The sequence below is a fragment of the Cygnus olor genome, chromosome 12 (genome assembly GCF_009769625.2).
Source record: "Cygnus olor isolate bCygOlo1 chromosome 12, bCygOlo1.pri.v2, whole genome shotgun sequence".
NCBI classification, from domain to species: domain Eukaryota; kingdom Metazoa; phylum Chordata; class Aves; order Anseriformes; family Anatidae; genus Cygnus; species Cygnus olor.
In genome coordinates this window covers 17716142-17742954 of record NC_049180.1, presented here as the reverse complement: position 1 = coordinate 17742954, position 26813 = coordinate 17716142, and the positions used below count along the sequence as shown (strand labels likewise).

At 39.6% G+C, this 26813-nt stretch overlaps 1 protein-coding gene and 1 long non-coding RNA gene across 13 annotated transcripts in view; both read left to right on the top strand.

Annotated features, from left to right (window-relative positions):
• LOC121076528 overlaps positions 1 to 26813 on the top strand; it is a 57492-nt gene that overhangs the window by 9471 nt on the left and 21208 nt on the right. For 10 of the 12 annotated variants that reach the window (XR_005823559.1, XR_005823556.1, XR_005823557.1 and 7 more), the window contains exon 2: positions 10682 to 10849. Coding sequence is in view for 2 of the 12 variants with exons in the window: in XM_040570915.1 (XP_040426849.1) it covers positions 10682 to 10849 (168 nt within the window). In the remaining 10 variants the exon portion in view is untranslated. Of the gene's footprint in view, positions 1 to 10681; positions 10850 to 17552; positions 18452 to 19305; positions 19407 to 26813 lie in introns of those variants that run through there. The other 2 variants (XM_040570914.1, XR_005823563.1) reach the window with 2 other exon arrangements.
• Positions 21223 to 23829, top strand: LOC121076529. The gene is made up of 3 exons (XR_005823564.1): positions 21223 to 21361; positions 21708 to 21805; positions 22886 to 23829. It is a non-coding gene; the product is annotated as an uncharacterized LOC121076529 (long non-coding RNA).

Genomic DNA, 26813 nt, shown 5'->3' with positions numbered 1-26813 from the left:
ATTAAGAAATACCTCAGAAAATTCAAGGATGGGGAAGCTTCCCTGGGGATAGTGTGCAGCTGCACTACACTTTGGAGAGCTCTTGGAAAAATTCCTACTAAAGACCACTGTGCACAGGTGGAGCCTCACTGAGCTCTCTCCTCCTGAAGCTCCAGGACCTTGTTTTGGGGTTTCAACAAGTTGCAGGAGCAAGAACGGAAGAATCTTGTGCAGTCATGAGCACAGGAGCAGAACTAGAATGGTTGTGTTTGGAACAGAAAGATAGGGGTTGGCGTCTTTACTCTTGCATGATGCTCTCCCAAAATTTGCTAATTAAATCTTGTGCTTTCAAGTTTACTTCAAGCCGCACAGAGGAAGAATTTTTTTTTTTTTTAATAATCTGACTTGTTAGGAAGAACAGGCTATCCATAACAATAGGAGCAGCTGAAGTAATGTGTCTTGTGCTAAACTGGTACACAACATCTGAGATCTTCATGGACAAGGCCTCTTGTTGCCATTTAAAATTTAGGCTTAATTTGAAGTGCAATGGGATTGGGCAGTTCTAAAAAAAAGAAAACCAAAACATTTTCAAGGACTTCATTGTATTTCTGTTGCTGTGAGGGGATCTCACATACCCTCAAGCTGGCTTTACCTAGCTCTGGTTCTCGTGGCAGGGAAGCTGTTGCAACGTAGAATTTAACACAGCCTGTAAAGCCCTGAGAATCTGAGCATACTCAGGTCATTGCTGTTGTAAAAACACTCAGCTGTACCCAGGCTGGCTGTACCCAGGTTAACTTGGTAGTCTGAACACAGTCATCACACCTCTCATTCGCGTTGTAGGTATTTTCTTCGCTGCAAGCCATGATAAATTGCTGATGTACTGAATCCACTCTTCATAGACACTGTGGTTCCAGCAGATGACTGCATCAACCTTAGTACTGCATTTACAACAGTGAATTTTTAATTTAGATTTTTTTTGTGTGTTTTTTTAAAAAAAAAATCCAGTTAATATAACTCTGGGCTGAAACTGACAGCAGTTTTTCTCAAGTATATTTTCAGTCAAATTAAATCCTACTCTTCTACAGTCTTTAAACTTTGTGGTTGAGCTGTTACAAAGAGACATCCACATTTGCTTTATTTGTCTGGTAGATATCCAAATATTTGCTGGGAAATATAACTTTTGAGAAGAGAGATTAGCTTTCAAGCTCTGAGTCTTTTAAATGTCAGCTCTGTGAAAACTACTGACAGTCAGTAGGTGGAGAGTTAGTATTGTCTGACAAGGATATTCGTGGGGAGCAACTTCAAAATGCAACACAGAAGAAAAGAATTTCAGGACTCTCAAAAGACTTTGGAAGCAAGAAAGTTTTACCCCTCAGCACTTGTGCGGAAGGAACTGTGTTTGTTCTAGGAGGCTTAATCACCTCGTTTTGTTATGATCCTTTCTCAGTTCAGCTTCTCCAGACAGAGGGATTGAAATAGGACTGGCAGGGAAAGGGTGATCTTGGCATTTGTATCTTGAAAAGACAGAAGAACCACTAGATTAATTTGTTCATGCTGTATTCTCTGTCTGTCTCTCTCAGGCTGTGGGACTGCAGTATTCTTCAACGGGGCACCACACTGCATCAGCTTCCAGTAGTGATGATGATGGTTTTTTGTATCATTTATGTTGTAGTTGGGCCTAAAAGCCCTATTCAGCCTCACTCATGTGAGGACAGATCCATTACAGAATCACGGTCCTGTCGTGCTCCAGCTCTGAAGTTCAGGGCTGCCTTTCACCCGTACCTTGTCACGGGGAGTCACGTGTCTCTGTAATGGGGAGAAAGGGGGACTCTCAAAAGGGTCTTTCTTAAATTTTCTGATACATATGAGATGCTGAACGCTAGAAAGTATGTGGCATGCAAAGCCTCAACTTTTCCACCCCCCACTGTCTTCCATCAGTTTAATCCCTTTATAGCAATTTTAATTTTTTAGCCTTAAGAGCTTTGATCTGTACTGTCCCTCCCCCAGAGAATAGCTCTGGTTTTGTTCTGTCCCTCCTCATGTTCTTTTTGTCTGCTTCACACACTCCTGTCTTTCTGCCTCCTTCCTTGTTTAGCACAGCCTCATGGCTTGCTCTCTGCGTGCTCAAAAACTCCTGTTAGCTGAGTGCCCAAGCACCGTCCCCTTTGCCAGCTCCTTGAGAACCTGCCACAACCTCCAGTGCAGTCAGCTCCCATGGAGCACTTTGAAGTGAGCCAGCTCCTGCTGTATGTGCTGCACGTTGCCTCCAAATGGTTTGCTGCCCTGCTCACGCTGTAAGGCTCCATGGGTCCACCTCTCCCCCCTATGGTGCTGAAAAATCTGACAGCACTTAACAAGCAATGACTGGTCCCAATAAGAAGAGTCTTCAAAGCGTTACATTTACATGCAGAAAGACACAGGGACATTTATGTGTACCAGATGTATACATAACACCCACCAAAGCAGGTGGATGTTGTAATGCAGATACGGCTTACTGCAATGCCAGAGGAGAGCGCACGTTGTTACTGGAGTAGCACTTCAGGGTCCTAACCTGGGCTGTGCTGTGACTCCTGTTTTACTGGCACTGGACAAATGTCTCATGCCAATCACTGTCATTAAGAGATCACAAGCTAAGCAGACAAGGTAAGTGCAGAAGGCAATGGATATGGGAAGAATTTCCAGGGCCCCACAGCCTGTCAGAGGCAGAGCTGGGACTCCAGCTCAAGGCCTCTTAGTACTAACGGAGCCTCTTAGTCCTTGCTGCTGTTGACCAAAAATTGGCTGGTTTATTTATTTATCCTGTGAGCAGCCTCTGGACCTCCCAATCCTCAGCCCCTTCTGGAAGCAATGGGACCACTAGGAGCCAGGCACCTTAATCTGTTAAAGGCTTTGTGTATTAGTTCTGGAGATCCTTGTCAGAGGGAAAAAAATAATGATCTTCAAGAAGGGGCTGTTTTGGGGCAGCAGGGAAGGCACAAGGCTCTGGGTTTATATCATATGGCTAGGTGGACCTGCAAAATTTTGACACCCTTTGCACCACTAAATGGACTGAACCCACTGAATGTCAGGGATTGTGCTACTCCATCTGGGTGCCTGTGTCTGAGCTTACTTCATTGGGATGTAAGTGAAATACAAAATGAACTCCAGAGGGAATCCAAAGATCAGTGAGCTCATTGAGAAGTGTGCTGTGCTGGGCATGGAGCTTCTGGAAGGGGAAATCCTGCCCCTAACCCGCTGCAGTTCAATGAGCTGTCCATACGCATGTGGATAAAGGAGATCCAGTGGACATCAAGGCTGGGATTTTCAAAAAGCTCTTTACAAGGTTCCACACAAATGATTGTTGAAGAAATTGAGTTGCCATGAGATTGGCAGACAGATTATTTTAAGGTCTGAAAACTGGTTAAAAGACAGGAGATAAAGGGCTGGATTTAAAGATTACGTCTCTATTGCTGGAGACAGAAAACTGGCCTAGGTGCACCACAGGCCTAATCCAGCATTTCTTACATTCTTGAAGCAGCTGCAATCTTTTCCAGAACAAATTTATACAGGGGCCACGTGAATGTCTTCCATAGCACCTAGAAGCAACTGGGAGCATTCTTCTCTCTGTGTTCACTCAGGAGTGATTTGCAAAGGAGAGGTACCTACATTATGCAGTACCAGGAGGAGTCACATGTGGGCCATCCTTATTAGCCTGATTTAGAAACTTCTGAAGGAAAGCACAAGTTCCAGCCTTGTTGGATCTGGATGTTGCAGTCTTGATCTTGGAGCACCTGGCAGCTAATTTACTTGAGGAGAGACAGTTCATTTTCACTCATTCTGAATTTTGGTTTAAAACTGCATTAGGCTGTGTAGCTTTTTACCCGAGTATTCATTGTATGCCTTACTGAAGAAATAATGGGCAAATGAGCTGTCGGAGACCAAAAGGGATGATTGTAATTTTCAGTTTATTATGAGGAGAAAATACATCTGGCGTGATCAAAGGCAAAAGCTTTGCCCTCCAGAGCAAAAGCAGCCCCTGTGACGAGCAGGCATATTGTGGCACACCTGGAGGTGAGCTGTGGGTCGGACGCCTGAGTCTGATTTTTGAAAATTTCCATTTAGAGGAGGGGAGTGAAAATGAGAGCAGAACCAAGGGAGGGGCAGGAGCTGGAAGGAAATTGAGTAGTGATTAAAACAGACCAAAGGATTCCACCCCCAGCAGGAGCAGCTTTGCTGCTGGGTCTCTCATGCTGCCACAAGTTTTCAAAACCAACGACAACCTTGTCTCACCACAGAAGGAATAAAACAAACTTTAGCTCCTGCTCAGTCTCTCTCTTGGAACATGAATTTCCAGTGTCAGTCAGGCTGTTTTGTTTTGTTTTGTTTTGTTTTTGACAGAAGCAAGAAGATTTTTCCAGCATGTGATGGAAGAGAGGGGGAGTGATGTAGAATCAGCCTCCTTGTAATCTGAGGCACTGGGAACTGTATTTTTTAAGTATGTTTGCCTCCCGAAATGGGAGTCTGGGAGACAAGCAGAGCAGGAACACATGGTTCTGTGATACTCAGGCAGCTGGAACTGTAAGTAAAATGTATTACTTTAAGGAACTGTGAGTCCAAAATTTGATATCACATGGTATCATGAATAAAGAGGAGAATCCTTCAAATAACCCAATAAAAGAAGGGGCCATCTGGAGCTGTGACTAGAGGTCTCTGAAATTATAGGAGACAATTAAATAAACAAATTTAAGGTAAAGTTACGGAAAGTGTATGCTATCATGGAATGTCAGTGAAACAAAGACAAGGATCAGACAGCCTTATTTGTGAGAATCAGAGGTCTTCCTGCTCTTGATGTGTTTAACAGTTCTCTGGTAAATTCAAGCAGAGGAGGTGCTCTGTCATCCTGTATGACAAAACCAGGATGATACTACATTTCTTGTGAAAAGAAGATGTATGTGAATGTCATTTAAGTTCCTTCAGGTCCAGCAGAGAAAAAGTTGCAAGAGAGGAGAAGCATGATGGAATTAGAAAATACCTGCTCAGAGCAATGGACTTTGACGAGAATTGTCTTTTGCAGAGGTTTCATTGCTCGGGGTGGGTACAAACCAGGCACCAGCGGTGTGCTCTGGGCTGTGACAGGGTATAAGTGCAGAAGGTGGACAGCTTTCTGTGGGCCTTGGGTCTCACCAAAAAGGTGCTGCCTGGGAAGTCGGGGTTAGCAGGATGGACAGCAGTGCTGCAGGGACTCCATGCTGTATCGGCACATACCTAACTCCGATTTACCCTGCTCTGTTGCTCTGTGGAGGGTCGTTGGCTCAGGGTGGGAAGAGCCCTGGAGCAATCTGAGAAGATTAAAGAGGCTTAAGTAGACCTTGACTGGAGTGAAAACAATAGCTAAGCCTGACCACCCACTCCAGGTATTTCTGCAATGAGGAGGAGTGCTGAGAACTAAAAATCTGACAATGATAACAACTGGATTATTGCATAGTGGATACACCACATCCCACAAAGTTGATACTTATGTCTCATCAGTACTAACAGCAGTTCTGGCTCCCTGCACCATTTCTGATTTCCAGTGTCTGAAAGCAGGCTGACAAGAACCAAGCAGGTCAGTACTGGTGCTTTTAATGCTCTGATTGCTTCTCCTTTTATTCTACAAATGTCATATCAAAGAAAAGGAAACAGATCCAACTCTAGGCTTGGAGGCTGGGGGAGGCATTCAGTGAAGGTGTTCTAATTTAAGTTCCAGGTTAAGCCACAGAATAAACCTAAAGTGAGGCCAGAGTGTTCAGAAAAAGCTTTAAAAAGTTTCTTTTTTTTTTTTTTCTTTAGATGTGTTGTAACTTGGTATTAGAGATGCTCCTAATTCTTCATGTACAGTGGATGCAGACTTCCAAATCATTCAGCTCTATTCATGCTGAATTATTGCCACATGGAGTAGAAGACAGTGAATAGCTCTCTTACCTTACTCTCCCCTTTTTAAGGTTTCCCATCCTCCTCCCATTGATGTAGGGAACATAGCACTAAAGTTCCATCAGATCTAATGAAGTCTTGCCCTTCACAGATCCAAATTCCATTCTTTTTTTCCCCCTTCTCTCTGAAGCACTCCCTGGTAAAACAACTAAGCTGTATTAGGTTCTATTTTAAAATGGTCTGCTGCTGACAGCTTCAGCTCTACAAGCAGTTGAAAATGGCTGGCAAACCTTTATACAAACAGCATGCAAAACATCACACAAAGCCTAGGGAAGAAATGGCTTTAGATGTAGGGATTATAAAAGAGTGAATACAATTTTAAGATAAAATACAAGTGATTAAGTTAATGATGGATAATTTTACCAGTTTGAAAACTATAATTAATAGGAATTAATTGTATATTTAGGAGTTTAGCATAGCTCCACTAAAAAAGCTACATCAAATATAATGATATTGGAAGCCTATATAATGAAGAAATGATCCAGATGTTCATAAAAGCTTATAAAGCATTAGAAAAAAAGGGGCTGCATGAAGAAGCTCTAATGATAAAAAGATGCCACTTGCTGTTCTGCTCTTCTTTTAAATACATCCTTTCTGAAATAATGATTATCATTTGTACTTTCATCTTAAGTTAAATAGCATATGGCTTTGGCTGATTAAAGCCCCCTCCTGGTATTAATCAGCATCTTAGGATCATGTTTCTAATGGAGGCAGCAGTTGCCCTGCTGATATTGTAAGCTTTTTAACAACATCTAAGTCTGTGGATCACTGCTGCTGGCAAGAAATAGCTTTGAGCCTCCTATGTACGAGACTATTGCAAAGATGTCACTTACAGGTGCAGTTTATATGAACTTCTACAGCATACTGTGTTTTAAATGTTTGCTGAAACTTGAAGTTTAATAATAACCTTAAATAAATAGTTACCTGTTTTCAAAAGAAAACCAGAGAACTTTTGAGCATGCGAGTGTTTGAGAGAGAGAGGCATCCTGGAACCAGAGATGCCATGCTGCAGGGAATTGTGTGCTTTAGAGCAGCTATCAGTCACGAAGTCCATCCGCACGGCACCAGTCCAACCTAAGCCCAGGCAGGCCAGCGGCGTTGCTCACAAGCTGGCCTGGTGGCTGTGGGGCGGCTTCACACAGCAATGGCCTCCTGCAGTGGCTGAGCTCGGTTTGGGAGTGCTGTAGGTTTGTCACAGCATCACTGAGCGCCGAGGGAGAGCTGCAGCGGTGCCGTAGTGGCAGCTCGCACTGACACCCACCGTGTGGCTGTTCCTTGTTAGCAGTGCGTGCTTGTACAGCGCCGGGCTGGATGGGGCCTGGTCAGACTGACTGCCTTTCACCATCTCATTTTCTATGCATGAAGCAATTCTGAATATCTGTTATCTTGTGCGTTGTAGTTAGAACTGAGTTTGGATTTAAGGATACTTTCCCAGAGCTGGTATTTGTGGCTTAGCACCTGGAAATACCATTGGACGTTGCTCCCATTTGCTGTTGGATGTAGCTACCCTAAGGCTTTGTGGATGCACAAAATCCTACAGTTCTCCACTCCTTTTCTGCCTGGATTGCTGTTTTAGAAAGAGCAACTTGACAAATAAATTCCAGCAAGGCAACATGATCATAACTCTATGGTTGCCACCTTCTTCGTTAGCTCCCATCTTTCTTTTCTCACTTGTAAAAATAATCACAACTGTGTGGTTAATCTCTGCCATTTTGTAAATGGCTGTTATTAACCTAATGTTTTATCCTTCTCTTTGGGAGCTTCTAAGCTTCCTCGATCACTGTCCACCACATCCATGCTGATTATTTAACACGGTTCGCAAGAGCTTTGGATATTTTAGTTGTTGTGCTTCATTTATCTTGCACATTTTTCCTGTAATATATCCCAATGCTGCTCAGTCCCACAGATTATTTTACATTTTGAATCTTTGGCAGGCATGTTTCAACTTGAATTATTTCAATTCTAAAAACATGTGCAATAATTTGATTTTCCTGCATTTTCGATTGTTACAGTAATTTTTAACTGATTTTTAATTTATGTTTCAGCCACTCTCCATTTTGTTGTAGAATAAACTAATCACCAGGATCTATTTCTTTTGCTGGCTTCCTGGCTGTGTTTTCTAGAAGGGAAAATATCTTTACATCTTTAAAAATAATATTTGCCTTGTTGATAACCATTGACCATCTAAGCACTTTAAACTATTTCTCTTTTGAATGATAGGGCATAGGAATCATACTCCTGCTCTGAACACATAGAGTAAATTAGGCAAACCATTCATTTCTTTTTCTTAGTCAGAATTGCTGGTATTAGGGCCAATTTACTCCTCAGAAGAGCTCCTCTTGGCAGCGTAATGTCTTTTTATTTAGTTGTTTGCCATCTGTAACTTGTTTCTGCTCTATTTCTTTATTGGCTATTGATGAGGTCAAGATGGTGATTTGGCAGTTGCTGCCGACCACCTGTTTTTCGGCTCATCGGCCCACGTGGTTGCCACATCACGTAGGTACTGCAGAACCTGTCTCTGTCCAGGGGTTTACTCATAATCGATTTCCTTACAAGCCACAGGGAAGTCCTTCTGCCACCACCCCGCCTCCCTGCCAGCAGCGTGCTTGCGATCCCACAAAGCCGATGTTCCAAAATGACACTTTTCAAAGGCTGTGCAAATTTCCGCCAGCCTTTCCATAAGCAACAAAAGAATCCGCTTCCTGTTTAAAAAGAACCACTGACATTGTGTTTCAGTTAATAACCAACCACACATGCCTTTTTGCAAAAAAATCCTCTTTGATCAGTACAGTGCCTTCATTTTTCTTCCCCACTAATTTGCCATTACTCAGTTAAAAGAGTAGAACATGGAGTTACCACTGGCCGGGAAGTGAGTGGCAGCTCTTGCACTGTGGAGGGCATCTGCTTTTGAGAACTGGAAAATGGAGCATTTCTCACAGCTTTCTCAAAGAGAATTTTAGCAGTGGCATCACCACCACAGTTCTAGCAACTCTGCGTTTTCTAATGATGAGAATTAGAGTCTGGAGACAGAAAACATCATTGTCTTACCTTTTGTTTTCCCTTCCCCCTCTTAATGAGAAAGTACTATTCTCAGTGATTTTTTAGTGGCATCTGCAAACTTACTCATGAAGCATTACCACACTGTGCTAAGTGCTATAAAATCATCAAGGTGCATTTCTTTCAGTGTCATGTCTTTGCTCACAGGACTGCTATTCAGCCACTGAATTTCACATAGAGCTGCTTTACGGAGGAAGCAGAGCTAAAACTCAAGCAGCATGGAAGTTCCTGCCCAGTTACTTAGTAGCTTCTTTCTTTGGTGGATACATAGCAATCCATTTGTTTTGCTTGATATCAGGAATAAATTTGAGGAAGTAAATATGCCTAATATTTGAAGAAAGCACATTTGCAGAATATTTCAACTTTCCTCAGTCTTTATTTACTCTGGGGCTACTGACCACATGAACCTCTGAACGTGTCAGCTGAAGCCTTCCTCCAGGAGCTCAAATGGCAGAAGAGACTGCACATTTTCAGTAGTGCAATGGAGTGAGTTTACTTTAAGCTACACAGTATGCATGCTACTAAGAATCTGCTCCTCAGCTTTCTTTTGGATTCCTTATAATTTCTTCAGATTCACAAATGTTCCACTAATAATATACACAATGGCCCTGCCAGTCTTCATGCAGAGTCTGCGTAGCTATAAATTGCATGACGTGACAATTATTATGCAATTTGGGGGTTGTGGAAGCCGTAAACATCATAATAATCTGATTTAAATACTCAGTGCTCCAACAAATTAGGCATGATTATAGTGAGTTGAGTTCTGTCTTGAATGCAAATGCAATTTCATCCAACTCTAATAGCAACTCCATAAAAGTACACAGAGAGAGTATGTGGCTCATGAAGTATTTTTGAAAATGAAAATGTTGTATATATTAACGAACACAAAATAAAACCTAGGGGGAAATATAAATATAGTTTGTGATGCTTATCTCAGGGATAATGGTTTAGATTTTTTACTTCTGGAACAGCTAGCATTTCAACAACTAAATATTTGATTCATGCAGTTTGTTTTATTTATATTAAACATTCTCCACGTGTCCAAATTTATCCCTTTGCTATAGACTTGCATTTCTTGCATTCTACTTACATCCTTATCTTGTTGGATGAAGCTGCAGTGCTTCACAGGCCTTGCAGGGGCCTCTGCACAACCACCAATGCCACGTACCAGTACCAGGGAGGCGTTCGGTGTGCATACCTGTCTGTGCTTCTCTGGGCTGCTGCTTGTCACCTGGGGTACTGTAGTGTGTAGGAACTCTAATTGTGGGCTAGTAACCCCAGATCTAATTCAAAGAAAGAACAAAAAGCCAGTCCATTTGCCAAAAGCTGCCATTTCTAAAACAAGAGAAAGCAGATGGATGGAGACAGGCAGGGAATAAAGAGAAGCAATGACAGTATTGATCTGTATGACTGTGCACTCCACTGCATGTTGTATTTACTTGTCTCCTTCACAGTGTGTGAGGGCTATCGAGAGGGTATCTTTACACAGACTGGCTTAGCTTTGTGCTGGGACAGGCAGCTCAAAGCTGAGGGTATATGAAGGACAAAATTCCCATTTGGGTTTAGGAGAGAATAGTGACTGTAGGTAGCTAGTAGTGCTTGTCAAGAGATGAGGGAGAAGCACAGATGAAATGTTTTTAACATCCAAATTCTGCTTACTCAGCATTCTCAATTGTTATGTGTTGTGATCTCGCAGATGAATACAGAACCTGTCCTGCAGCATGCTGCACTCACCACAGGGCTGTTTGGGAAATGCCAGGAAGAGCTTCGATCCGTGGCTGGCAGCTGAACCCTTGGAGCACAAGACACACAGCACGCATTGTCATCCTGATCGAGGAAGGACATCACAATGAGCACTTTAAAGGTAAAAAAGAAACAGGGGAAAGCCCAGGGTACTACCTTAGAAAGAACAGAGTTGTCAACAGAAATTGGAGTAGCCCCTAAGCTAAGCATTTCTGTCCCACATACATACACACTCTTGTCACTTTCTTCCCCTTTCACCATCTCCTTTAACGTACGCTAGCTATGATGGACAAAGCCTAGAGATGTGGCAATGTATTTCCCCTTACCATCTGCAGCCACAACAGCTAGAGGAGTAGTCACCAAGTGCTTCAGAGGTGATACCAATGACATGTGCTAGGTGGTCCATCAGGGAGTGTTTCAGAACAACCCAGGCACCACTCCACTTCTGAGACATGGTGCATCACTTGTGCTGTGGCCTGTCTGAGCTAGGGAATTGTGTACCATTTTAGCTATTGCACTAAAAGACTGGTGGCAACAGAAGCTAAAGTGAGTTAAGTATCAGCCCACTGCATATCTCCTATAAGCAGAAACATTTGCAGTGATCAGTCAGCAGTTTATTGGTTAAGATCAACAACTGAGATAACTACAAATAAGTGGCTTTGCAGCTTTTTCTTCTAGTATGTCTTTTGCAATCAGTATGAATTATTACAGCGGGTTTCAAGAGGTACATAGAAAGTTCAGCTAACAAGCAAATAGATATAAAAGAAAAGGATAAAGGGAAAGCCAATGTTAATGGCTTTTCCTTACCAAAGACAGCTGGAGTTCATAACTGTATCACTATTAGTCTGCACAGTGTCATTGTCAGTCTGAAGACAAAAAAAAATCAATGTGCATTTTCTTTGAAAACAGAAGAATGCAAGAACTAGATTAGGATAGATTAGTTCAAATATCTGGTCTGATGGCAAATAACATTGGGATCAGAGAAACGAAAATGCTGTATGAACTCTGGCCAGAAATTCCACGTTTACTAGAAATCTAGTAGTGCTGTTGTTCTCCACAGAGATGATGTGAACCTCAGCACTGTCCTAACTGGTCACTTCTTCCAGGACATGGAAAAGGTTTCAAAAGTGAAATTTTCCAGAGAGATGTGCCTCCATTTTAGCCAGAACATTTTGTGCTGTGACTACAGATGCTTTCATTATTTAGAGTAAGTGTTCAAAGAGTCTTTAAGAAAGACCTTAGTTCTAAGCTAGTACTTGTTCTCAGCCAACGTCCCAGTATGACCCCAGGAGGAACTCGGCTGGTGAAGGTGTGCTATGCTTTTGAATACGATGATCTCTATACTTTTTCTGAAGGTAGAGACCTCTTGATCAGATTTCAACATGGATAATATCATTGTTAAATCCCCCTTTGCTGACCTAGCCATTACTTGCTTCTATTGCTGCACAGAAAAGTGTTGTTGTGTCCCAGCTGATGTGCATGATCTGTGCAGTTCCTGAAATGCAGCACTGCCAACTCTAGCAAATTAAATGCAAACCTCACAACATTTTGTTAATACTTCAGTTCTTTGACTCAAATGATTAGGTGAAAATCTTAGTTTTCATAAAAAAGTAAGCACCTCATTTTATAAAAATGGATATGGAGAAAAACTTGATTATATATACTTTTATAGGATTGGAAAGTATCAGGCACAAAATAAACTGAAATGTATTATATTTTTAGAATACTCCTGAGTTTTTAGACCTGACTGGCATGTTTTTAATTTTTGGTTTTACATAATCAAAGTGTAGGAATTTTGAAAATATTTGTACACTGTTTCATGAGGTATTACTATTTGAATCAATTTTGCTTAATACTGGAAGCATTTGGTGGGCTAAAATTTCTAAAAGATAAATAATTGTTTTATTATTTATTTACTGGATAGAGGATGTGATGGGAATACATCATGTTCCTTTTTCTGAAAGTTAATTAAGAAATATCCCATTGTATGCAATGTAGAAAGTAGACTTTCAGTTCAGTATTAATGTACATACTTCTTCATGTCTTAAGATAACATGTCTCCAAATATGAAAAGAAAAAAAAACTTTCAGTATTATTCCCACATGTGATAAAAGAGCCTGTAATCTTTTGATAAGGTAGTAACTGACCGTGAAAGGGAAAGAAATGACAGGTCTAGTTCTGGGAATGCCTTAGAAGAAACCTTCCCATGACAGACTGTATGACTCTTAGCAGGTTTTTGTTGTCTTTCCCAGAGGTTTCTTAACAAGAACTTGGGACTGGCCATCACTCTCTGTTTGGATGCAACTTCGTCTTGGTTCTCAAGCTATATGTTATTCTGGTATCGAGTCTCTACAAATTTCCCCACCTCATCAACTAGCAGTGGAATCAGCACTGATCTTATTGTGTGTGCTATCTCGCTTCTATTTAGGGATCAAAATTAAAAAAAAAAAGAAAAACTTCTAAAACAACTACTGCCACCTAGTGTCGTAGCAAACTCAGAAAACCCCAGACAGGCAGCTCAAGCTCTTCCCACTGGAAAAATCCTTGGCGGTAAATCCAATTTCAATTGATTTCAATTGGCACTGACTTCCTCAGATGTTAATATTACAGCTTGTGTAGCAAAAGCTATATGTTTTCCTTCACTATATCTAGGGAAATAGTTTTACGCAGGATACCTGAGAATCTGTGTGTGCGCATTGACGTGATGACAGATAATTGTATTCTGCAGTTTTACACTAATGCAGATGGGGATACTACTTGGCAGACTGTGGTAGGGTGTGATAGTGGTGTCAAAAGTGAAGAAATGTGTCCACTGGCTCATCATGTGCCAGCTTCAGAAAGCTGTCTCTCAGCAAAACCTTTTAAGACGTATTTGCCATACTGAGATAAATATCACCATTCATTAACATATTTTAAGGGATTGTAATGAGTACTTTATACCTCATTTTCTTACTGTAGAAAATCCTTAAACTAGATCTTAGCAGAAGGAATTTGTGTTGCAGCGTTCTCTTCAGAACGATACAACTCTTAATGATCCTTTGTGTTGAATAAAAACTATTATGAGATGAGGCATACCAGAAGATATTAATTACACATCGTGATGCTTGTGGCAATAATTCTGATTTAAATGAATCACACCATTTATTTATGTGAGGCTTGATACACTGTGTGCTGTTAAGTACTCTTTCTACAAGACAAAAGCTCAGTCAGAACAGTGTTATCACCACTTACCTCTAATGGCTGGATGCTGAAAGCCAAGTAAGATTATCTCTGTCTGGTCTGAGGTTTTACCAGTAATGAAATCCACTGAGATTTCTGCAAATGCTTTGGACTCAACTTGTGCCAGTTCTCTGAGGTCCTCAGTCATCTTAGAATTTAAGTAATCTTCCAAAAATTCCTGCATTAACTTGGTTCATATTATTGAATGCACTTTGTAGACTGTTTAAGCAAGGTGGAAAAACACCTATACTTGATTTTATCCATGGGAACCGTACTTTAAAGTAGGTACACACTATGTTTCAGCATTAGCTGTAGACCTGGGGCCCAGCATCCGAAAGTTTTGTCTGTATTTCCTGTTCTTGGATCAGCACACCGCTCAAATTCCTGTAGCACGATTTAGAAAATGAAAGGAAACGGGTCACCAATAGTCAATACTGTGAAAAGAGTAGGAATTATTGAGAATCCTGACTGAATGCTTTATCTGTTCCTCAGAGGACTGGGAAGTAATAGCTGACATGGCACAGACACATTCTAGAGCAGTTCATGACCTCTTCATTTATGAAAAAGCCAAAGTAACTAAAATTGCAAAGGAACATCTTGTTGCATAGCTTAGTGATCAGCAGCAGATCTGGGAAAACTTAGAAGAGCAACCTGAGAACAGTCTATGAACTGAGAAGGGCATAAAAACTGGAAGAGCTCCTGATGCGGGAAAAATGGTGAGCAGCTGATGAATATTCCCTGAAGTTTAGCATGTGCTCAGTCTGTGCTGCATTGGCATACTAGCACTGAGAGATTAAAGGTCTATTTTCCACAAACCCTTAATTCCCACTGCTTTGAAAAAGTGAGGTGCATTTTCTCTTACACAGAGTATTAGTCCACGCTCCACATAATGTCCTGTTATTTTGGCGGTGTTGCTCATGAGGATGTGATAATCTGATTTTATGTATTAATCTTATACGGGCTAATACAGACAACGCTTTTGCAGTTGGAAGAGACAGATGCAGCTGAGGTTAATGCTGAATTTATTGCCTCATCATCTTTCCAAGCCTACCAGTAAGGAGGGAGCAATGAATACATATTTGTTCTGTTTTTCTTAACTAAAAATAACTCTCAATTTCTTTTTTTTCCTCTTTTTTTTTTTTTTTTTCATCCTAAGGGTAGAGTTTGAGACAGTCTTGAAGCGTTTCAGAATATACTGAAGAAACATTTCCTTACTCTGCCATGCAAAACACCCACAGACGTTTTAACCCCTTACTGGTGTACCTTGACATATCTTGGACTTGTCACATACAAAAACAGGAGGCTTAACAAATGGTCTCAATGTTTTCTGTGAAATATGTTCTAAGTAACATAATTACAATATTAATCGTTCAGGTTATTCTGATCTGTGGATATTCCCCAGCATATTAGACTTGAGAATGCTACTGAGCAGTTTGGACAAAAGTCTGCAAAGTCTGTAGGGGCAGTTTCAAGTCTTTCGGCTACAGGTGTTGATAAAAAAAATAATAATCAAAAATCTGTGTACACAGGTGGAGCTAATCATGATATCTGCAAGGTATTTCCTGGCAGTCTGAAAAACAAAAATGTAATTACAGCATATTTTTACCGTATTTTTGCATCAGAAAAGAAACTGGAAATGGATTCATCTACATTTGGGGCATTTATTCTTCCTCAGAGTTACACAGACTGATTCTCACAGAGGCAAAATGCCCCAAATGTTTATGGATCTTGCTTTGTTGTCTTAACTTAGGCAACAATGAAGGCAAGTCTCTCTTTTAAGAAGTGTATCACAAATACACCATGTTAAATTCAGAACTGTAAGGTGTCCTGAGGAAGTCTCTACATTCTTCCTAGGGTTCAGGACTATTTCCCAAAGTATGAGGGAAGATATAAAGACTTTAAGCCTCTCTTTTACTACCAACTACAATAAAAATCTTACAAACATAATCTGTGACATGTCTCAACATTAAACTTTCTAGATGGGCTAATGTTGCAGTTATTTACAGATGCTGACATTTTCAGGTGCAGTTTTTCTCCAGCTAAAGAATTTATCCAATAAATGAGTTTTCTGTAATAGCATTAGTGTTCTCTGCTCAGATGCAAACTTACAACCAAACTGAAAACTTGGTTATAACTTTTTTTAATGTCTATCTTGCTTGTTGTATGCAATGAAGTACATGAATATAATTTTTGTCTTGCATCACTATTGGTATACTACACATGACACTTGAACAGGTGTCGTACACTCAGTCATAAGTCATAGCACATAATCAAATCTTGTATATGACACCAAAAGTCTCTGAGTGAATTTAAAGTTTCAATAAGCCTGAGCATTCAAAAATGGGTAGGCCACAGAAATCATGAGGTTTAAAATCAGGAGATCTAGAAAAGTCATATTAGATTTCCCATTACTTTCTCCTGGAGTTTATGTACCGCCTTGAAAGCAGGAGGCATCTAAGTGAACAGTTTTCTTTTTTTTTTTTTTTTTTTTTTTTTTTTTTTTAATTGAAAGCAGAGAGATAAGCAAGGAACTGAAGCTAAATAAAATATTATATGACTAGTAATGAACTATCTGGATATGGCAACACTAAGTCAAAGAAATTTGCTATTGTAGATGTACAGACATCTCTCTGTTTTTTGGAATTTATTTAAAAATCAGAGCCAGATTGTTTTTTTGCACATCCAGAACAGTATTGAATAGTAGGGAAAGATCCAGCAAATCCTTTCCATTCTTTTCTGTGGTCAGCGATACAAAGGGAGACCAAATGATATTATATGAGTATCAAGTTTTCACTTGTTCTGCACTGTTGTGGTGATTGGCATTCCACTGTTGAAGAGTGCCACAGTGGAGCCCTGAGGGTACCTGTTGTGTTTCAGTCTCTTTCTCTGCTTTCGGAGTGCATTTCTCTTTCAAAAAGAGAAGACTTTAAAAGCCTCAAAACAGATGGGAGGTTTTTTGAAAGCAGACCTACATGTCCAGCTTCTAGTTTGGACAGCAGTGTGTGGACAGCAGTGCAGCCTGTGCCCTGGTGAACATGTGCTTTTGGAAGAAGAAAGAATCATGCAAACACTTGGGAGAGCCCTGCGTGGACAGAGATTTGGGACAGAGAAATCAAACCCATTATGATTTCTCTATAGTACTGTGTTTTGAATGAAGTCACTGCATCAGCTTTACTGATGCTTTGGACAATTCAGCTCTGCACAAGAGCATTCTTCAAAAAATGTTCTCTTTTTACTGAGATATGTCGTCATGTTTTGACCTGGCAAAAGAAACAGCAAAATCAGACATGTTTCTACTTTTTCAGCAGGCACTGTCAGATTTTTGGCTAAAATCACACTCACACCATTCAGCTGCTGTACATCTATTTGGTTAGCAGGAGCAGAAGCCTTGAAGTTCTTAGAGCCCTGGTGTTATGGGCTCTGGGCAGACCATTAAAAATAAACAGCACCTCCTTGAAAGAACTTTTAATCTATAAAGACTAACACAAAGGAAGAATGTCTTACAAATACTCATTATAATCTATGTGATTTTAAATGTGAGCTTTATAAGTACAGAAAGATGAGAGCAGATGTCGTAAATGATGATCTCTCTCTCTTCCATGCAGTGTGGCAGCAGAAAGAACTTATGCTTCCTGTCTGCTTGGTTCAAATGAGATGCCTCAGAGCCACATTTCTCAAAAGGCCTGTGAAAGAAATGTGGATCTCCATGGCCGTGGATTTTTGTACACAAAGGAACTGGGCCCTCCACAGTCTGTGACACCATTTGTAATCTTGAGTTGGACTTGCACACGGTTATTGAAACTTGGTAGGGGGTCTTCCCTCTCTGAGTAGTTTCCTGTGTTTATTCTGCTTCCCTGTGCCTTGTGTCTGCCTCCACGCTGATCTATTTTTCAAGTGGCTGTTCAGGCCTATTTGACTTTTTTTTTTTTAACATCTTGTAGCAGTTGAATGATAAATTATCACACAAAGGTTTCTCCTCTTGTTATTTTATTGATTTCTATTCATTTATAGTAGAAGTTATTTGTGGCAACAGTATTCTAGATTGATTCAGCAGAAAGCTATCAAATACCATCTAATGAAAAAGCTATATAGAAAGTGTGGACCAGGCATTTCATCACTTAAAATTAATTTTAACTTTAAAGCATGAATAATCTCATGAGCTAACCATGGGAAGTACTTGAGTTAGGTGAGCTGGAAGTAGCAGTGGTTAAAATACTGTACCATTTAGCCAAAACATTAAGAGTGGCATTAAGGACGAAGGCTATAGGAGCCTTGTTCTGGAATGAAATCAGGGGACTTGATTCCAGTGGTCACAGGGAGAAATCCAAATCCTGTTGAAGCTGATTGGAATTTTGCCATTGATTAAGAGGGCCAGGATTTCACACACAATCTAAATACAAGTGCCTGGAAGAAGACAGGAAGCAGACATAAATTTAGTGATGGCACGAAATGTAACACAACGATCTCCATAATGTCACCATCCAGCAAGATGCCTACCAGTAGTAAAACCCTAATGCAAAATATCTTTTAAGAAGATATTGCTTTCTTAAAAGCAACTTAACTTGATATGCCAGTTAAAAAAAAAAAAAAAAGAGTGTTATAGAAATATGCCTTGGTCTTGCTAGTGCAGTAATATTAATTCATAACCAAGTAGTAGAATATAGTAGAGTATAAAACTGAAATTCTTGAGCTTAGCTGGAGAATAATGGGCTCTGCATTTCATAATCTATGCTGACAAACTATGGAAAAAGACATTTGGGCTAAATCATCATTCATACTGAAACTGTAAACTATGATTACTTACTTCTGCCTTTCTAAAATAGGTGAAGTATGAACAGGGGAATTAATATAATTATCAAAATAGAAGAAAAATGGCTTTGTATTATCTGGGAAATCTTCTCCAAATCACATAGACATTTGGGTGAAAATTGCTGTCTCAGAAGGCAGTTTTCCAGAGCTTAAAAGTCAACACAACATTTCTGTCCAACGATAAACTTTATGTGAAACATGAAGATGATAAATAGGATTTCTGTAATTTTGCTAAGCACAGACACTTTCTAATATCTCATAATTGTTGAGTTAAGAAATGGAGGAATAATAACACTGTTTCTATTTGGTGTCTGATTCTAAAGGATTAACAACAATTTAACAGGCTTGTACTGACCTTTCCTTCTTTCAGTTCAGAAAAAAAACACCCTGCTTTTTAAAAATTAAAATATTAATTGACCCTGTGGGCTAGCAAGTGCTGTTCTAGTGGCTCACCTGAATCTCATCAAATGTTTCTTTTGTTCACTCAAGGAAAGAGCTGCAAACAATTTAATCAGTGGCTCTATGTCAATGTGCAGCAGCTGAGGATCTGGCTTGAAAAGAGGTCAACATCTTTTTTTCTCCTTTTTGCCGAATCCCTGTGTGAGAAGGCCTGCTCCTACAGAAAGCGTTTTCCCCAGCAAAGGAAATCTGTGAGTGCTGTTCTGCAGCAAATATTATTCTAGTTTTATGGTACAAGCCACATCACTTTGTTGTACCCCCTACATATATATCAATTTGGGACCTAGGTAAAGAACTGATCAGTGAAGGAATGTAAGTGTGTTTCAGATATTCTCTCTCCCTGTTTTACAAAGACAAGGTCCTTCTTGTGGAGACTTTCAGTATCAGTTTTTTTTTTTTTTTTTTTTTTTTTTTTTTTGGATAACTTAGCGTATTTTGTTCCTGAGCTGTTGTTTCACACTTCTGTGAGGTGCCAAACAATGCTGGCTCAGGGAATTGCCACGTACCTTCTGGTACATATCTATGACAATAAATAGATTTACCAGGTCAGTTCCAACCTCTAGTGGTGCTGGAAATGTGAGAGTCCTGCTTCTCCATGGAATGCAGAAGGCTTGCTTACCGGGGCACATTTTTAAACCCACAAGTCTGAGTGGGTTTGAAATGTGTGCAGCCGTGCTCTCTTGGTCCTAATGAAAACATGCATCTGGCAGCACTGAAATTCCTGCTTTTAGAATAACTCTGCACTTTGGTGGGGGAAGGAGGAGATGCTGACTTCATGGTCCCTTTTTCTCTCTCCTAGAGTGCCAGTTTTCCTATCACTATTATTATTTGTCATCACAAAAAACCAGTGACAGATTGTATTCCATCTCTGGTTTATTTCTTGCTTCCTTTTTAGTCAGTTTTGAATGCTTAAGTTTAAGGCACTTCATAGAGTTTAGCCATCAACCTAACTTTAATGAACTATTTCAGCTGCAGCACCCTTTCCCTTACTAACAGATTATCCAGTCATTCAGCATGGCCCTTATCACAATTTCTGCGTATTCTACAGTCACTTATTTACTGCAAAGTATGTGCAAACAGGTGAATATTCTATTTCTGATTGCATTCTTGCAGCACACAAGTGCGTGCTTTGTCATTGTACTTGTGGTCAAAGCTGTCAGCCAAGATACAATCATTTCTCATACTAAAAGGAAATATTGTCTTGTGTGACAGCAAGAATTATGGCCCTGAGCTCAAAGATAAAATATTACAGGGGTCCTAAGACTCACAGATGTAGTTCTGCCCAGAATTTGTTAAAAAAATATTGATGATGTTAATGTTATATCAGTGAAGTTTTCTTTCCACCACCTAGAAAAATATTCAGCTTCACCTGTAGCTTATTAACTTTTTCACTTAGCTTCTGGGGTTCGTCTTTCATGGTTTAAAAGATCTGTAGTATTACCTACAAACTTGAAGCATTATTCCATTATTAGTAGGGATTAATATATAATTTTACTTCCAAAAATACTTTTCAAAGGTCTGTTTTTTCCCATGGCCACTCCTGTGTATGCTCTTAATTATAGTCATGACTAATTTTAACAAGTTGGGCAATATTAGTTCTGTATTGCTATGAAGTATCTTTTCCAGCTGATTTGGGGCTTTTAACGGTAATGGTTTAGAAGGATTGTTTAAAGAGCTGAAACACAATTGCATTTGTGTGAAATTATATGTTCTTAAGTTTAAAATGTTAGTGCATGCTGCTGGAGACAATTAGGAATAGACAGGTTAAAGAAAATGTGTAGGGTTTCTTATTTATATTTAAAATGTCAAGTTTGTATGAAATAATTTCTCCTCTAGTTCTTTGCAATTTGTTCTTTACTTAACTTTCTAGTTAAAACTGAAAAACATCTCTTTTGCATATGCCTGTAGTTTGGCATGCCTGAAGAAGGCATTCTGTCCTGGGCCAGAATTTTGGATTTTCAAACTGTAAATGCCAAGGCTGGATCTTTGTATCTCTTGTACCTTTAAATGATTCAGCCCTGCCTTAGAGGGGAATAGAGCAGATATGCAAATGGTGCCTCAACTTGCCATAGAAATGTCCTCCAGAGTACTGTGAGATGACAAGGCTGCAGAGCACAGGATGCTGCCATCGTGCCAGAAGCACCAGGTGATAAGCTGTAGTCCACAAGAACTTACAGTAGGGTGTGCTCTGGCTCGAGCTCTGCCCTGTACTGAGAGCACAGGAGTCCCTGGCCTGAACACCAAGTAGGATGCCCATCACGGCCTTCTGTGTGCAATGAACATAGTATTCTTTTGCTATATGGCATTTAATATCTTTTACCAGATATATCCATTGTGCTCTGAGATTTTTATGACATTTTCATATCTTCTTTCTCTTCTGCCCCTTTGCTCCATGCCCCATTTTTCATAAGAGCAAATTCCTTCCCTCCCTCTCCAGTTCCTTTTTTCCATTTCATTTTTTATATCATTTGCTTCTTATATTTTCTTTACAGTACCTGCAGCAGCTGCTTTGCACATCCCCTGCTGTGCAAATTGCCCTTCACAGAGGCAGATCTTCCTGTCAGTGACTGATGAGAGGTGCCAGGAGCAGGTTAGGAGACTTTTAAAACCCACGAGTTGGCAAATCAGCAGGTACCTGCATGCAGTTCTGGATCCGCCCCTAGCATTAGTTCCTATCTTGTATCAAAGGGTTTTTAGGATGATATGGCCCACAGGCAGAGTTTCAGGTTAAAAAGAGCACTCTCATAGTGTTTGGCTGCATCTAGCAACTCGTTTTTTTTTGTTTTAAAAGTAATGACACCAGCAGTTTGCTCTTGGGGAGTGATGTGTGGGGTGTGTTTTTTTTTTTTAAGCAGGGTCTGTTTTCTGTTTGCAACAGCGTAAACAAGGAGAAAATACTCCTAGAACAAAATAGTTTTTTTTTTTTTTTTTTAATCCAAAGAAATAAAGATGCCTTTCATATTTTCTGAGGCTGAAAATGTTGAAGAGACTAAGGTACATCAAAGATTGAAGGGAAAGAGGAAGGGATGTGCTGTAACCATCAGTTTCTGTAAGGGAAAGATCAGGGATTTTTGGTTGTGCTAGGAATGCTATGGCAGTCCTTCTCTCCTTGACATACAGGAGAAGACAAAGGCTTTGGAGGAGGTGGGAAACCTTCATTTAGTTCCAGGACTATCTTAAAGAGGTCTTAATCAGCCCTAAGTGAAAGCATGTTGAACAAGAAGGTGTAGCTTTCATGTAAAACACCACTTGAATTAAATGCAGAATAAATAGCATGAATTAAGAGCCCAGAATTTGGTCCACTGTGATCATTTGACCTGAGTGGCTTAATGCTTTGCATGCTTCATACTTGCAAGCCAGCTGTAAAATGCAGAAAATACAAGTAGCTATGGTCTGACATTTACCCATCTGTTCCCAATATTTAATAATTTGCTGTCTTCTCAGAGCATATTATGTTTATTTATAAATTTAAAAAATATGTTTTATATAATGAGCTTAAAGCTATAATGGCCTTCTTGCTCCAAATTGCTCAGAGAGCACCTTCCTTTGCCAGATGCAGGGAATTTATTTTTCTTGTGGAATTGGTGTCTAAGGTGTAGATGGACAAGAAGCAATTTTAGTACACCAGACTTTTGCCTTGCTGTTCTTCATGTCTTTCTCTTCTCTAGAGAGCTTATGCACAGTAAGTTTGTGTTCTGAAGGCTAAAATTCCCTTTGCCTTGCTATAAGGATGATGGAGAGTGAGAAGAAAACCCCGGTACTCACAGGTGACAATGTTTTACTAACTGGAAGAAAAAACTTCCCTATGAAAAGCTTGCTGAGAACTGGCCCCACTGTTGGAATCGGTAAAAATTTTGCTGTGGAGCTGAACAGCACCAAGCACAACCAAGTGGCACTTCAGTTAAGAACAGCTTTTAAAAAGTTTTAGGGAAGGATTTTTTTCATATGAATTTATAAGTGCTATGGATAAGAAAAAGATACTGAATCTTAAATGTCCATGTACCCAAAAAAAAGTAGCAGATTACAATCTCCTGGACTTGAGCTGATAGTACCCCATTTTAGCTAACTCTGTCCATGTGCATTCTGTGAGAGGTAGATGGTTGTAGCTGCGCACCCCAGAAGAAAAGGAAATGTTGACCTAAATACCTTTGAGGCCTCCACGCTTCATAACTTTAGTTTCTGCAGCACAGTCCAAAATCTTTTTATTCTATAATGATTATAATTTTGAAGATGTTAAAGGCTGGAATTTAAATATTTGAAGAAAAAAAAAAAATACTGTAGGCTGCCTCCTGCACCTGCTTATACTTGCATAGAAGTCCAGTGAAGTGAATGAAAATGTCTATTTAAATGTAATCTAGTGAAGGAAATGTAAATATGCCTATTTACGTAAAGATTGAATCTGGTCCAGGATGGGTGCTTCTTCACATAAAGATAAGACTTAGTAAAGGCAAGTAAGTTTTTAATTTAATAATATTTTGTGTAATTACTTCAATAATGTTATTGTGTAATTACTTCATGTAATGCATGGTTTGATTCAGCATACTTTCTCAGCAAACTGAGGATAGAAATGTGGGCTGCTTAGATGGCTGGGAATAGACTGTATAAATAAAAGAATTCCTTCTGGGTTTTCTTTTGGATTCAGTTGCACTCTGTCAAGACGCTGTGATTTATAAGTTGGTGAGAGGTTCTGGTGGTTATAAAATATTCTCATTTTTACCAAGATTCTTAACTCTTAAGAAGTGACCAGGCTCCCACATGAGCTGAAAAATTAGTGATGTAACTAATTCTTACGTTTTTAGTGATTGTGTCAAGCTGCTAAAATTGATAGCCAAATATTTCTTTAACAAAATAATAGTAATGGTGAGAGTAACATCAGTGCCAATCAATGTGGAAAACCAGTCTTTTCAAACAAGTCTAACTTTAGTCTTTGAGCAAATGAAGTTTGGTTAATTAACCAAGTAAAGACTATATTGAGGCTTCTGTAAATCTTGTGACTATTACATAAGAACATTATACTTTGTTGGTATGGAAAACATTAAGTAATAACTGAATTGATTTGTCTTACAATAGCTCTTAAAAAGTGTTTTTCATCAAAAAACAGTATTTCCAGGAATGTTGTATATCCATCTGAAGCCTGTCATTAATCAGCATTTCTCACTGTAGCATCACTGCTATGACACTGCTGATGGTTGAATGCCAACCGAGAGCAAACCTGTCCTTCCAGGTGACTTGGACTGCAAAGTAGGATTGGCACCAGAATGGAATAGTCTGTGATATAACCAAATGCAAAGTTTTCAGTCAAGTAACAGGGATCTGTGCCTGATGATTAAGAGTGGTATTGTGAACACAAGCACTGTGGAAGGAGTTTGGGTAGCACAGGGGAGAAGCAACTGCATGTGTGATGTAAGTAGTCCAGTGGGGAAATGAAAGAAGGCTGTGGGGGCTGTACAGGATGGTAGTGTGCAGTTCTAGCATTCAGGTTGCTAAAATAGTATTCGAAATTGGCAAGTTGTAGAGGCTGAACAGAAAAGGAGACCTTATATAAGTTCAGTGGATCCACAAACAGATACAACTGATAATGTCCTGAAATATTCCGTGTCCATGGTGGCAGTTGTGATGTATATCCGTGTGTCTGCAATGCAGCTGTAAACCAGATGATATTTTCTCTGGTCTTCATTTTGGGGAGAGAAGGGATAAGGATTCCGCCTTCCAGATCTTGAATTCCCGATTTTTACAATAATTGAGCCTTACTCCTCAATGCCATGCAGCACTAAGCAAAACTATCACTTTACTTCATTACTTTGGGTCTCTCAAGGACAAGTCTTCATAGAAATATTTAAAAATGAGTGAAACTGAAGTGTTGAAAATGCTAAGAACAGTGCAAGTCATCACATTTGAATTATGTTCATATTATGTATGAACAACATTTGAATTATGTTGTTAAAAAATGGTGACTTCAGAAGTTGTGGTATCTCTCAGCCATATTCTGGACATCCCCAAACTGTACTGCACAGTGGCATGTTAAACCCCTAAGTGTGTGTCTGTGTGAAGGCACTTGGGAACAGTAACTCACAATGTCAGTTCATTCAGATGAATTTTCCTGAGGTTTCCTGTTTATGAAATCCTAAGTTTATTACAAGAGGTCTGGTTAACAGCCCTGAAATAGAACTTATCACAAGAATGATCATTTCTATGGCATTCCTGCTATAAGCCCTCACTGGTATTTCTATTTCCATGAACTCCTTGCATCTATATCCTGAAAACAACACACACAAATCCCTAGTATTTTATGCAAACTGAAAAGCCTATTAAGTGAAAGAAATACCAGAATAAATGGTCAAGTATAAAGAGGTGCTCTGGCCTAGATGTTTCCCAGAAGTAATACAGCAAAATTCAAACCAACTGATTCCCCTGGAAAAACACTAATAGATGTCACTGCAGCAATTCCTCAACGTGTTTTTGTTTAATGTAGTTTCTGGAATAGCTTTTTAGAATGGTCTGCACGGAAATTACTGAAGGAAGGAGCTGTTACCTGAATGAAGGATAACAAAAATGTGCTAGGTAGATAGTACAGACATGTAGGACCTAATTTCTGCCAGACTTGAAATGTGGCCGTTCAGCTGCTTTTAGATTGCCCATGTGAAGATAACAGAAACAGCTTTCTCTCCCTATAAACTTTGAACAATTTCTGAGCAAACCTGTGAAATTTTGTTTTCTTTTGACAAAGGAAATTCTGTGGTGTTCTTAAAGCTGTCTAAAATATTTGGACATGGACCCGCAGTACACTTCTAACTTAATTTCATTTTCAAGTAGAAAATCCTTGCAGCCTGTGGGGAGTAGGAAATTTCCAGTTAAATTTTTTTTTGAAGAAAAGTAAAATGAAAAGAATAATTTTCTTGCTGAAAATGAGTAAAGGTCAACATAACCTCTTTTGTTCACGGTGCAACTTTGAGAAAGCCATTCCAGGTTTCCGTCTGGCTTTCTTCTAGAATAACTGAGATGACTGGATCTTAAGATATTCTCCTCCTTTATTTTCTTATTTTTCCCGACTTGTTTATTTTGGATATTTCTATAACTGCCGTCCTATTTTTCTTTTTTTCCCTTTGCACTTCATTTGATAAATTTCAATCCTATGTCAGCACTTTTTATTCTTCTAAATCCCTCCTCTCTTCCCTCATGATTTTAAACCGCTCTAGATTTGACTACTTTTCTTTTCTCTTGTCTTTATCCTCTCTTTCTTTCATTTCTTCTTTCATCTATTTTTGCATAAGCTCCTTTTTAAAAAAAAAATCTATTGCAGTTTCTCATATGCTTCCACCCAGTGGAAGGTGGATAGACGAGGTAGCCAGGAGACTACTGCTCTCTTGGTAGTTGCACAGGGAAACTGCTCACTTGGGAAAGAGTTCTGATAGATGGGAACTGGAATACCAAAATGCAGGCTGCAGTTTAGCCAGCACAGAATAAAGCAGTGATCTCAGCTAACAGATATTGAAGGTTTTGTTTTTTCTTTTTTCAGAAATGAAGCTTTTTTAAAAAAAAAAAAAAAAACACACAAAAAAAAAGCTTATTTCTGAATATTGCAGGCTGTAACTAACGGA